General features: G+C 34.2%; 1 protein-coding gene across 2 annotated transcripts in view; it reads left to right on the forward strand.

The window, feature by feature from the left end:
• LOC145278108 (BOS complex subunit NOMO1-like) overlaps window positions 1-12590 on the forward strand; it is a 167854-nt gene that overhangs the window by 68799 nt on the left and 86465 nt on the right. For both annotated transcript variants that reach the window (XM_080130382.1, XM_080130383.1), the window contains exons 16-18: window positions 2213-2349; window positions 6298-6446; window positions 11699-11797. In XM_080130382.1, the coding sequence (XP_079986508.1) occupies window positions 2213-2349; window positions 6298-6446; window positions 11699-11797 (385 nt within the window). The remainder of the gene's footprint in view (window positions 1-2212; window positions 2350-6297; window positions 6447-11698; window positions 11798-12590) is intronic.

Consider the following 12590-nt stretch of genomic DNA (forward strand, 5'->3'; position numbering starts at 1 on the left):
CTTTTTGTATATGTTGTAGATGAGGACATTATTTTTGGAAATTGTACTTTTTGTATATGTTGTAGATGAGGACATTATTTTTGGAAATTGTACTTTTTGTATATGTTGTAGATGAGGACATTATTTTTGGAAATTGTACTTTTTGTATATGTTGTAGATAAGGACATTATTTTTGTATATTGTACTTTTTGTATATGTTGTAGATGAGGACATTATTTTTGTATATGTTGCTATTAAGAAAAGAAGAAGAACTTAAATATCTCACGACAGACTGAAATTTCTTTTTTGCAAAGAAATATACTTGAGCAAGAATATTTGTTCATAAAATAACATAATTCTTAAATCTTTTTGTTGCTTCATTAAAAGAAAGAAAAAAAAATAACTCATCACTCAATCAGAATAAAACAACTTTTGGATGAAATTCAATTTGATTCATCAACATTTTTTTTTTTTAATTTTTTTTTTTTTACAATTTCATAACTAAGTTTTTGACATCATTTAATTAAATCCAACTTTCTTTCTCTGGAGTATTCTTTTGATGTCTACAAACAGTAGAGGCTGGAGAATAGGATGAATATGGTAGCAATTCAAAGTGTAGTTCATCGCTATGATCGATGACATGGTGGATCGTCTTAGTGAAAGCACTTTTTTCTTCAATTGTGGCCATTTTTGGTCATCTTTTTTTCTTTTAAATGTACCAATAATCGTATATAATTAGCAGTTATCATACAACATTAATAAATTAATCCATTCAACTCACAAATTGTCAGTCCTGGATATGACCTTAAACTATATCCAGTGGTGAGGCCCCAGCTTGCAGGCTTTGGGAGTGTGGAGCCACCCTTTAATTGCCATTGCTCCCAGGTTCACTCTGACCCGGAGTGGTAGTACTTGTTAGGGTCCCAACTATGGGTTAAATAGAAACCAACTTGAAAACAACAAATATATTCTATTAAAAAATCTTTCTTCAAAATCTTTGGATTCGGCATTAAATAACCTGAAAAGGGTTGATATGCCGTAAAACAAAAACAACCAATTCACAATTTGTCGCTTATTTCTGAGCTAAGTTAAAAAATATTTATATGATTGTAAAGAAAATAATATGAATCTTTCTGAATATGTAATTTGTATGTGTTTTTATTCTCTGAACCATTTTTTTTTTTTCCCTTTTTTTACATCTAGTTAAAATGGCATTTACTTCAAACAGCCGAAAATATAAATTTTTAAGGAAGATTCTGTAGTTTGCTTGAAGCATTGTATGAAATATGAAAGAGTTGTGTTTGATGGCTATTACAATGTTGTTATGGAAACAGTCTATGTCGTAAAATATATAATGATGACAATATTGAAGGGATGTCAATAATTTTCAATTATGTATATTTATTTCTGAACATAGTTTGTCACACAAATGGTAGATGCATAATTAAAAATAAATGCAGTCCCTTCAATATTGTCAACGTTATTTATTCTACTACATAGACTGTTTCCGTAACAACATTGTGATAGCCTCAAACACAATCCTTTCATGAATTTTTATTTTTTTTGTTTTTTCAAAATGGAAGCGATCAATCTTTATCAAATCTTGAAATTATACAACCATTTAGAAACACCTTCAAATTATGACCAGGAAGTTGTATTTCTTCGACAAGTTCAAGTGGAAGCATAATTGAGTAAATTTGACAAACGTTCTTTCAAAAATTATAAGATTAGCAAAAAAAAAAAAGATGCAACATTTTATTAAAAGATAGTCTCAAAATTATTTTTGTATATAATATGTGAAATTTTAATGTTTAAATGACAGGCTTGTTTGTAAAACATTCAAATTTGAAAAACACAAATTGAAAAAATGTTATATTTTCTTTATTGTTGATATAAAAATGTTTGTGTGAAAAAAAAAGTTAAAAACATTAAATTGTTAAAAAAATGTTTTTAAAATAAATTTGTCTGAATTTTATTTTGAAAAACTAAATCTTTAAATAAATTTTTGCCATAGTAAAATGAATGGTGATTGCTTTTGTGTTTTGGTAGTCTTTCCTAGATTAAAAAAAAACTGCCTTTTATTTTGGAAGATCTTTTCATAAGTTAAAACAACACTTGCATTTTGATTGAATTACAATTTCTAGATCCAACTAGACAGAAAAAAACCTTATATTTTCATTTTGGGCAAATCCGAACGATTTTGTTAACGTCTGTTGTTTTTGTGTTTTTGTAGTGAGTCCTCTTCAAGACAATTGGTGTTGGAAAGAGAAGTCAAAAGAGATTGAAATCACTGACAAGGATTTAAACGGTTTAGAGTTTGTACAGACGGGTTATATCTTGAAATGTGGATTGTCTCATGAAATCACTTTGGTAAGTTGAACATGTTTTTATCGTTTTGCAAATCATCTAAGAGAGAAAGAAGTGTGCAATAATACTTTTTGTGTCTTCACATCTGTCTGCAGATCTTCAGACACTTCAACGGATGAAATATGAAGAATATTAAAAATTTTGCTAAAATAAACCTACATTTTTAGAAAACCTGTAGAATTGATATAAATTCTATTTAAATCTAAAATTTAAAATTGAAGATATTTTCTTTGCTACAAAACGATCAAGGCTTGTAGAGTAGAAAGTGAATCTTAAGTTTACTTTCAGCAGCCCCATAACTCTTACTTTCTTTATTTTGTCCTTTAGTCCTCACATTCCGTGTCGCAAAACCATCCACTCTGCAAGAGCTGATTGCAACATTTATTCGCAGAAAATTGCAAAACAAGCCTCGTCAGTAGGTGATACGAGAAAGCTCTACAATATTCTTAGATCAATCACAAAACTATTCAGAGGCTGCAATGAAGTAATCTTCAATCAATAAGGTGAACGCATTACAAATCTTGACGAGCGCCTTCAACATTGGAGTGAGCACTTTGCCGCGCTGCTTAACCATTCCAGTCAAACCCATCAGATTCCAACTGTTTCATCTGTGCTTTATAACTGTCATCATCACCCCCCCCCCCCATCGCTACTGATGAAATCTCGGTCACCATCAAAAACAATAAGGTGGCTGGAGAAGATAGTCTTTCATCTGAAACCTTGACACATTCCTTAGACATACTGGTCTCCAACCTTCACCAAGTTTTGATTTGTATCTAGGAAACCAAAAAACTCCCTCAGGACTGGAGCAATAGTGTCCTACTTTTTTTTTTTTTTTACAAAAAAATTTACAGTAATTATTGCAGTATCAGCTCCATCAATATTGATGCAAAAATTTTGCTACCATTCTGTTGAAGCGGTTTGCAAAACACACACACACATGCATGCACAAGACCAAACCAATGTGGATTTTGCCAAGGATGTACTGAGCAGATTTTCACTCCCTTAAAAATAGTTAAACATCCAACAAAATAGTCTGCTTGATTGCTTTCATCGCTGCATTTGACTTTTTTTTTTTTAATTGCATTTTCATTCCACACAAGGCATAGTGCCACTTTGATATAGCTGGCTACTATCTGGAATATGAATTTCAGGGATACTATGTAGGGAGTTGAGCAGCAAGATGTTTGTTTACATTACACTTGAACTTCTGCATGTCAGTACAGTCAGGGAAGCAGGAACCCAGAAAGGAATTCCAAATTGACGATGGAGCCCTTTGGAAAGTCATGCATGATCATGGCATACCTCTAAAACTGTGTGACTTAATCAAAGCTTACTATCTCTATATCTGCACTCAAGTCGACGTGTATGGTCAGTAGTGAGAATACAGTGCAACATAATGAGGTGTGTACAAATGATTTGTAGAAAGTTGAACAGCGAACGCAGCAGTGAGTCCTGTAAACATATCCAAGAAAGAACAGAAATAAGTCCATACTTATTCACTATAACGATGCCATTCTTACAGTGACATATTTAGAAAATGGTTGTTGAACCTGACATAGTGATATTAACAAGTGTAAGAAAGTAGTAACCCTAGTTGAAGTCGATGTCTAATGATGTTTGCTTAAACAGAAATGAGAGAAAGAAGATAACTAAATACCAAAAAAGGAGTAAAAAAAAAACCAACAAAACTATCTAGTGAATATACCAAGTGCAAGAGAGATCCAAACGATTGCGCTTAAGAGACAGAATCCTAAAAAGATCTCTTGACTGGAGTATCTAAAATAGCAGGTAAATACACTAAATAAATGGTATCCAACAGAATGCCCTATCCCCAACAAAAACAAGCAGATAAAAAAATTGAAAAGAAAAAAACAAAAAAGGAAATGATTGTTCAGATTTAATATTCCTCTGAGCTTATCAGATCTAAGTCTATCTTTAATGGTTCACATTACACATCTGTCGTATCATTTTCATATCATTTCTCTCCATGCAACGCATGTCCTCAACCATCTCTAGCAAGATTTTACTTTCATACATCCTCACACTGCGTAGACATGCCTGATAGACGCTTCCTTTTGTTGACAATGGTAATGCTCTGCTGTTTAGTAATGACGAAAGTTCCCTGCACTTACTTCACCCATGCATAATTCACACTGGTATCTGTTCCACAATATACTCCAATTGGTATCACTAAGATCATCAAACTTCTAAACAACCTCCGTAACTTTGCCATTTAAATATGTTCTTTCTACATCTGAATTTGCATCCATCTTCATTGTCTTACATTTCTTGTACACACTCGTTATCATCTCAGCTTACCTGTATTTTCTCTGTATATCTTGTCAACCAAACATAATCATCTGCAAACTCAAAAGAAAAGACATGATTCCATTTCCATTTTTTTTTGTTGCAGACCATTTACTAGTTGGTCAGTTGTGTACAAATCCTAAGAGCGATAGTAGCCTTCTATCCTGTCGGAAAGTGACACAATGTTCAACAAGTGAGATCGGAGTACAACTCACGCTGTCCACTGATCAAAATTATGACAACAGGACCATTGCCAGCACTCTCAAAATGCAAATTCAGACTGTTCAACGCTTGAGGGCACAGCTCGACAAAGTTTCCAGCCACGGTTATGGTCTTTGGTGTGGTTTCAAGTGAGGGTCACATCATGCCACCTCACATCTTTGAAGTCGGCTTAAAAGTCAACTCCAAAATGCTGAAGAGTGGTGATCCCTTGGTGCAGTCAGGTGGCCGCTGGCAGACTCTGCGCCGGCAAAGAGACCCAGGCTTGGAGTGCTATGATTTCTATCTTCTTCTCACTGTCCTCACCCCTTCTCCCCCCGACCTGAATCCACTAGTCTATTTTGTTTGGTCATGTTGAAAACATCACTAACATGACCTCCCACAGTACCAAAGCCAGCCTGGCAGCATTTGTGGAAAAGGTATGCTCGCTCCCAGTTCCAAACCTGTATCAAGGTGATGATTGAGGCTGAAGGTGGCTACATTGAATAGATGTCGGCTCCTCTACATAATCAAGTTACCTGGATTGATTTTTTAAATAAAAGTTTTAAAATAAATCTGTACTTTTGTTTTCTTTAGGGTGACAAATTTTTGTTCCACCCTGTACGACTCGTGTACTGAGGGGTTCCACTTAGTCCTGAAATCAAGCAGTGTTTTTGTCTCTGACCAGATCTAAAGTTGATCGACTTGGTTTTGGTAGCAGACCACTTGGGTCATAAAATTAATAAGACAGAAATCTGACAATCATTTCAGAAATGATAGGTTTTCAGAATTGTATTTTGTAAAAATGACGTGCAAAATAAGCAACAAGCCTCATTTACATTGCCATAGAAATAAAACGTTTATCGTTAAACGACAGAGGTAATTTTTTAAAGGAGGTCCATCCTCTGAGGATTTACCTTCTCTGAGGTTAGCTTATTGCTAATCCCGTGAGACCTCACTACACTGGATTGTTGACAGGTTGCTCAGACATTTTTGTATAGGCTAAAATGCTCTATTCCTAGTGCACTGGATTTTTAAAACCTCACTGATACAAATGCAGAATATGGACTATGCTAATTTTTTTTTATAAATTGTTAGGTGACGTTCAAAAAGCAATGTTAAAAATGGCTTTCTAAATAATATTTCAGCATGATACGTATTCTTCACAAGTATCCCTTCACCTTGTGTCTGACCTTCTGAAGAGGATGTAAAAAAATAAATATGCATTGTTTCTTTTGGTTTTCCTGATTGTCCAATGGTGTTTTGTCCATTTTATTTCAATGGTAATTAATTACAACAAAAAAATTAACCCCATTGTTTTGTGCAATTTAAAAAAAAAAAACAACAAAAAGAAAAACAAGCTCGTTTTCCCTTTTATTTTGAACATTTTTAAAAAAAAATGTGACAAGATTTTTCTGGATTATCATTTTTTTTTCTCCCCAGAATTTTGCTCATGAAAACAAACAAGGCAGTGTGGGTTCATTTGCTTTGAAGAAAGGCACAAATAGGTTTTGTCTTTCCCAACCTGGGGTCTATCGGCTCACTACAGATTCTTGTCACAGATTTGAGAAGGATGTGTACACATACGATACGTAAGTAATGATATATGCAATTTTTTTTAAAAAATATTTACGCCATTTTGATGCCTGTGTTATTTTCATTTTTTTTTTTTTTTTTTTCACCCTTTGTGTTTCAAGATCTGAAAGATTACATCTCCTGATAGGCAGTTGCAACTAATTGGTTCATCTAATATGATCCGATGAGGAATGAACATGTAGACAGACAAATGATTAAAAGTATCATATAGAAGTTGGTTCCTTTATAGTACAGGCTGTCTGAAAAATCACTGAAAGCTTTGAACTTAGATTCTTTATTTCTGATGATATTTTTCTGTAATTTTAACACGATCTGACTAAGTCATTGGGAAATTAAAAAAAAAATGGAAAAGTCAAACAATCTTTATGAAAAATGTCTTTTAAATGTTGCCCATATTCAGCTTCGCCTTATTTGTGCTCTTTCCAAAACATTATTCATGACAGATTGTAGAATCTCTGGATTGTGATTTAACTTCTTTATTTTATTCCTGATGTTTTCCTTCAATTCTTGCAGGGTTTGGAGCTTGTTAACATACACTCTTTCTTTAAGATATCCCACGGGGCTAGTCAATTTCTGGGGTTAATTTCTCGCTATGGCAATTGACATTGTTAGATAATGTTGTCACCAAAGCATTGCCTGATTTTAGTAAAACAATTTTAGAACTTGTGTATGTTGTTCAATGCTATACTTATCCATAATAAATTTTCTGAATGTTATCTGTAAAATATCTGAAATAGAGAAAAAAATAATCATTGATGGTAAAATGACAAAAGTTTTCAACCCTTCAGTCATTTTTTGGAAACTGAAAAAAATAGAAATATTGTTTCAGAAACACGAGATGAAGACAAGGTAGAGATAAGGAGTTTACTAAAACCTAAAGCTGTAGACGAAGAAATTTAATCTAACATTTTAAACATAAAAAATGATGCTAGAAAGGAAAAAATATGAGTTATCTAATCTGATATGCAATAGGCAAAATGCGTGTGTGTTGGTATGTCTTGCAAAAACTTCCGACAGACACGTCAGAACGTGACGAAATCGATATTGTTTTAAAGCTTGGTCTTTTGGACGACAAATATCGAAAAATTGATCAAAAACATTCATTCCTTCACCCTCAATTAGACAGTTTTGTATAAGGAGGGGGTCGCTTTTTTTTTTGTCGACATTTTCGCAAGTCATTGTCTCCGTTGGATTGATTGCGCTTAATTCAAATGCTCTCAACTTCTGGTTGCGCCATGCAGGCATCGGCCAAGACGTTACTTTTGTTTTTTTTCGATCCTGCCTGCTTACTACCACTTTTTCTTTTTTTGGACAACACCTCTCTCCACCCGGGCTGCCTACTGTTGCTTTTGTTGTATGTTGGTTGAAATTGGAATGGAGATGATATATTAAAACGTGTCATGTGTTATCTAGTGGATGTAAGATATTGTTCTTTTAACAGACAGATAATAAACGTATAAATCGTATGTATGTTGTCTACCCAGGAGGATGGAATACTGTTGCCATATCTGGGCAGGAGCTGCTAAAAACAGCCTATCCTGCCTTGTCAGAGTACAAAATAGACTTCATGGCTTAGTGGGTGATGCCCTTTTCTCTACCCTGCAACCTCTCTCCCACAAAAGAGACATTGCGAGCATATCCTTGTTTTATCGTTATTTCCATGGCAGGTACTCGTCTAAACTCCAATCTCTGGTCCCCCCTCGCCAATCTTTCACGAAAAACACCCGTCTAGCCGAATCCACTGTGAAAAATTTCCCCCACTCTTTATCTGTGCCTAAATCAAAACGTGGATTCCATGAACAAAGCTTCTTTCTTAGAACTGCACACCTGTGGAACTCTGTTCCGTCTGCCTGCTTCCCACCTGACTACAACTTGGAGGTGTTCAAGTCCAATGTTAACAAATTCCTAATGAACCGCCCCCTTAAGTAAACACTTCATCAAATCTCCACACTAACGTAATGTACTTGTAATAACCCTTATCCCTGAGTGGTTTCCGGGCCTTGATAAGTGGTGATCAGATCACTGTGTAAAAAAAACAAAAAAAAACATGATATTGACGTGTAAACTGAGTCATGTTGTATCAGACTTATCACACGGGATATTTTTACAGTTCATATATAAGAAGAATAATATATGCTTCATACCTTTTTCTTGAAGAGTTCTTCTGTATCTTCCCGCTGCTCTGTGACGAACCATGAAGCGATCAGCACCATATAATTGAGACATCTGTTCTTATTTGTGAAACAATTAAAACAACTCTTTATATTTTTATATTATAAATTTATTGCAGTTGTCTCAAAATGTTTTCACAGGATCTGTAGTTAGTCTACATTTTCTATTCTTACAGCTCGCTCCCTAGCTGTCTGTCCACCCCTGTCTAGACGTCTGTCCGCTCTGTTGGTCAATCCTCAACTCTCTGAATCTCTCCAAAACTAACTACATCACGTGTTCTCTTACGTCACCTAATTAGTGTCTCAGACCAACCTAATCTACAACTAGTTATTTGTTTATCCAAAACCCCAAAATAATGTTTACATATATTTTCTATTTTCACATTCCTTTTACGATTCACACGTCAATCATTTCTTCCGCAATTTAATTGTTTATTCTTCTAATCATAATAACTGATCCAGCGACCATCCATCACTCAAATCAGTTAACAAGAATACAATAACAATAATAATAATAATGTTTTGACCCTTGACCCCGCTTGCCACAGTTAACAGATACTACGCTATGATCACAGCCTAAAGGGTCATAACATTACACTTTGATTCCTCCCCAATCACCCACTACTACCACTTTTTTTTTTTTTAGGGGGGACGTGTGTTCCTTACTGCACCACCTACACACACCAGGGAAATGCCGGGTACCCTTGCTAGTACTAATTAAAAACCAAGTTATGAGAAGTTAAATGGAGTTTCACATGCAGTGATAATGTTAACAAAGTTTCGATAAAAGAAATAATACTAAAAAGTAATATTTTTAGAAAAAAAAGGCAATAATGCTTATCGGTGATGTTCAAAATGTCTGCATATTTCAAGAGATAAAAGCATAAACTGCACCATAGTGATTGTAAAGAATGCAGCTGAATAAATTTAGGACAAACACTGTAAGCCTCTGCCAGTGATCAGTTTGAAGGAATCCCTTAAAAGGGGGGGGGGCAAAGAGAGAAAATTGCTAAGGGATCTATTCTGTACTAGACGGAACATAATGTGCAACTGTTGATGAAATGAAGGGTGTATGAATCATAATATACGTGGGCATGGAGTATGCTGGCATCAGGTACCTTTACCTTTGTTCAGGTAAATTTCAGGAAGGTTGTTTAAGGATGCAGTGTATGAGCATCCAACAACTAATCCGGGAAATTTGTTCATTTCTCAGCATGAAAAAAAAATTGCAAAAGTCATGGGAACTTTGCTGTTTTCTGATTTTGATTGATTCTGATGTCCGTATGTGCTGAACACAAGCAGTTGGATTTTTCAAACTACTCTTCCCATCTTGAGTGTCATTTTGTACGATGTTTTGGTTGATATAACCTCCAACCTTACTCGGGTGTATCTTGTCGAACTCAAGTACCCGTGGTGCAATGGTTAGAATGCTTGAAAAATTCAAGTGTAAAAGTGATATTCTCCTGAAGGTTCAATCCTCAGTGTGGGCAACCCAAAAATACAATTTTTAATTACTTCGGACCTCTATCCAATTGTGGATGACGGAACGAGTGTATGCTACCACCATGAAGTAAATAAAGAGGTCCATTTGAAATTCTGTTTAGATTCCCAAGTTTGACAGAAACATTACAGAGTTTGACAAAATACATCTGAAGAAGGTTGGAGGTTACATCAACCAGAAACATTGTGAAAATTGCAATCAAGATGAGAACTGTAGTCTGAAAAATGCAAATAATATTAATAATCAATCTTCATCTAAAAAAAATCAGAAATGTAACAACGAAATGGTTAATAATTTTGTGGCTATTTCCACCATTATTTGATGTTTGTGTTTAAACGAATCTGAACCGATGGAAACAATTCAGAATAGCAAGCGTCTGATGGAAAGTATTCACTTGGTTGCACATCTCTGAATGATTCCTGAGCAAAAAAATAAAGGTTTTAGGCTGATGACATGAATTTTAACTGTGGTTGTAACATAACTGTATACAGTTTTAAATAAACGTCTGGAGAACAACTCTCAAAGATTTTGTGCTGATAATTTAGAAATATGTTTTGGTCGATGCATGTTGCTGCGGACACTAATACCCAGGCTTATTCACACAAAGATTTCTTGATATTAATGTTGCCGAGAGAATAGGTAGATGTTTGCTGCTTTCCTTCCAAAATGCACGGTGGTACACTTGTGCACAACTAGCTTCTGTTGTCAGTCTCTGATCTGTTACAGCGTTTTGCTGGGATTTAATTGCAGGAAAGATGATTTATAGAGTTCTTCTTTTTTTTTTTTCTTCAATTTTATTTGCATATTTCAGTTGTGTGTCATTTTTTTTAAACTTTAACGGATTATAATAGTATATGCATCAAACATAAGGATTATAATAGTATATGCATCAAACATAAGGATTATAATAGTATATGCATCAAACATAAGGATTATAATAGTATATGCATCAAACATAAGGATTATAATAGTATATGCATCAAACATAAGGATTATAATAGTATATGCATCAAACATAAGGATTATAATAGTATATGCATCAAACATAAGGATTATAATAGTATATGCATCAAACATAAGGATTATAATAGTATATGCATCAAACATAAGGATTATAATAGTATATGCAGCAAAGATCAAAAACAGATACACCAAATGGCATCCCATCTTCATTGGGAACTAGTTTTTTTCTGAATAACTTAATTCTCAAACACGTCTGCAATGCATATGAATCCCTATTAAAAGTTTTTGATTTTTAGACAAGAGATGCTTTGTCTGTTGTGCTTCATCACTAAACATTTTTTTAAATTTTGAATTCCCAATTCAGCTATCATATGGAAATCCATGACCGTCTACACTAATAATTGTCTAGATTTAACAAAAATGATCCAAATATGAATCGGATTGAATACCTTAAGTATAATCCAACTCCCGTAAAACATCAGATATGCTGATAAGAATGTCTTGCGTGTCTTCATGATGTAATGTCTAAAAACTTTTTTAAATGATACAAGATTTTTTTTAAAATTCAGTTTTCAATTACTTTAATTATTTGTGCTATTATTTTTTTTTTTAGTTCCAATCCTGTTGTATTAAGTCTGGCAGCTGTTAAACACAAGGTCACTGGAGTCATCAACACGGAAGTTCCGACTAAAAACCTCATGGTTTCAATCAAGTAAGTATCATGATAGATTCTGGAATTATGTTGCATTCACATTTAGCTTGTGTTCATTTATGCATTAATACTTATGATGATGATGATAGTGGTTTGAACTGAGAATATCACTCCAGTTAAATTTAAAATGGTTTTAATGAAATTGTTTAATAGTCCAGATGAGAACAGTAGTCTTCATAATCCAAATACGAAATTATTGTGTACAGTTCTCTGGTGGACTATGACGCATTCAAAGTGTGTGTCAGGGACATCAGGTGCAGTTTTCGTAATTTTCAGGAAGCATAAGGGTTTTAAGAGATGCAATGTTTCGACAGCAAACAACTTATGAATTATTCATAAATAAGAAATTGTTTGAAATGTGTATCATTTTTCATCAGTAAATAATGGCAAAAGTTTTTTGTTTTTTTATAAAGTAAAATCAATCATGGCAAGTGCTTGACTGAGCTTCAATCTATGGTCCCCCCTCGCCAAACTTTCACAAAAAACATTTGTCTAGCTGAAAACGCTATCAATAATTCCTCCCACTCTTTATCTGTGCCTAAATCTAAATGTAGATTCCATGATCAAAGCTTCTTTCTTAGAACTGCACGCCTATGGAATTGTCTTCTGTTTTCCTGCTTTCCGGCTGACTACAATATTGTTATGTTCAAGTTCAACATAAACAAGTTCTTGATGAGCCGTTCCACTTAAGTTAACAAATTTACCAAATTTCCATTACTATCGATTACTATATTGTCCAATTGACTACTGTACACTCTTTAACCCTTATCCTCAAGTGGCCTGTGGGCCTTGG

This window comes from Euprymna scolopes, chromosome 6, assembly GCF_053919585.1.
Source record: "Euprymna scolopes isolate OS-2025 chromosome 6, ASM5391958v1, whole genome shotgun sequence".
Taxonomy (NCBI): domain Eukaryota; kingdom Metazoa; phylum Mollusca; class Cephalopoda; order Sepiida; family Sepiolidae; genus Euprymna; species Euprymna scolopes.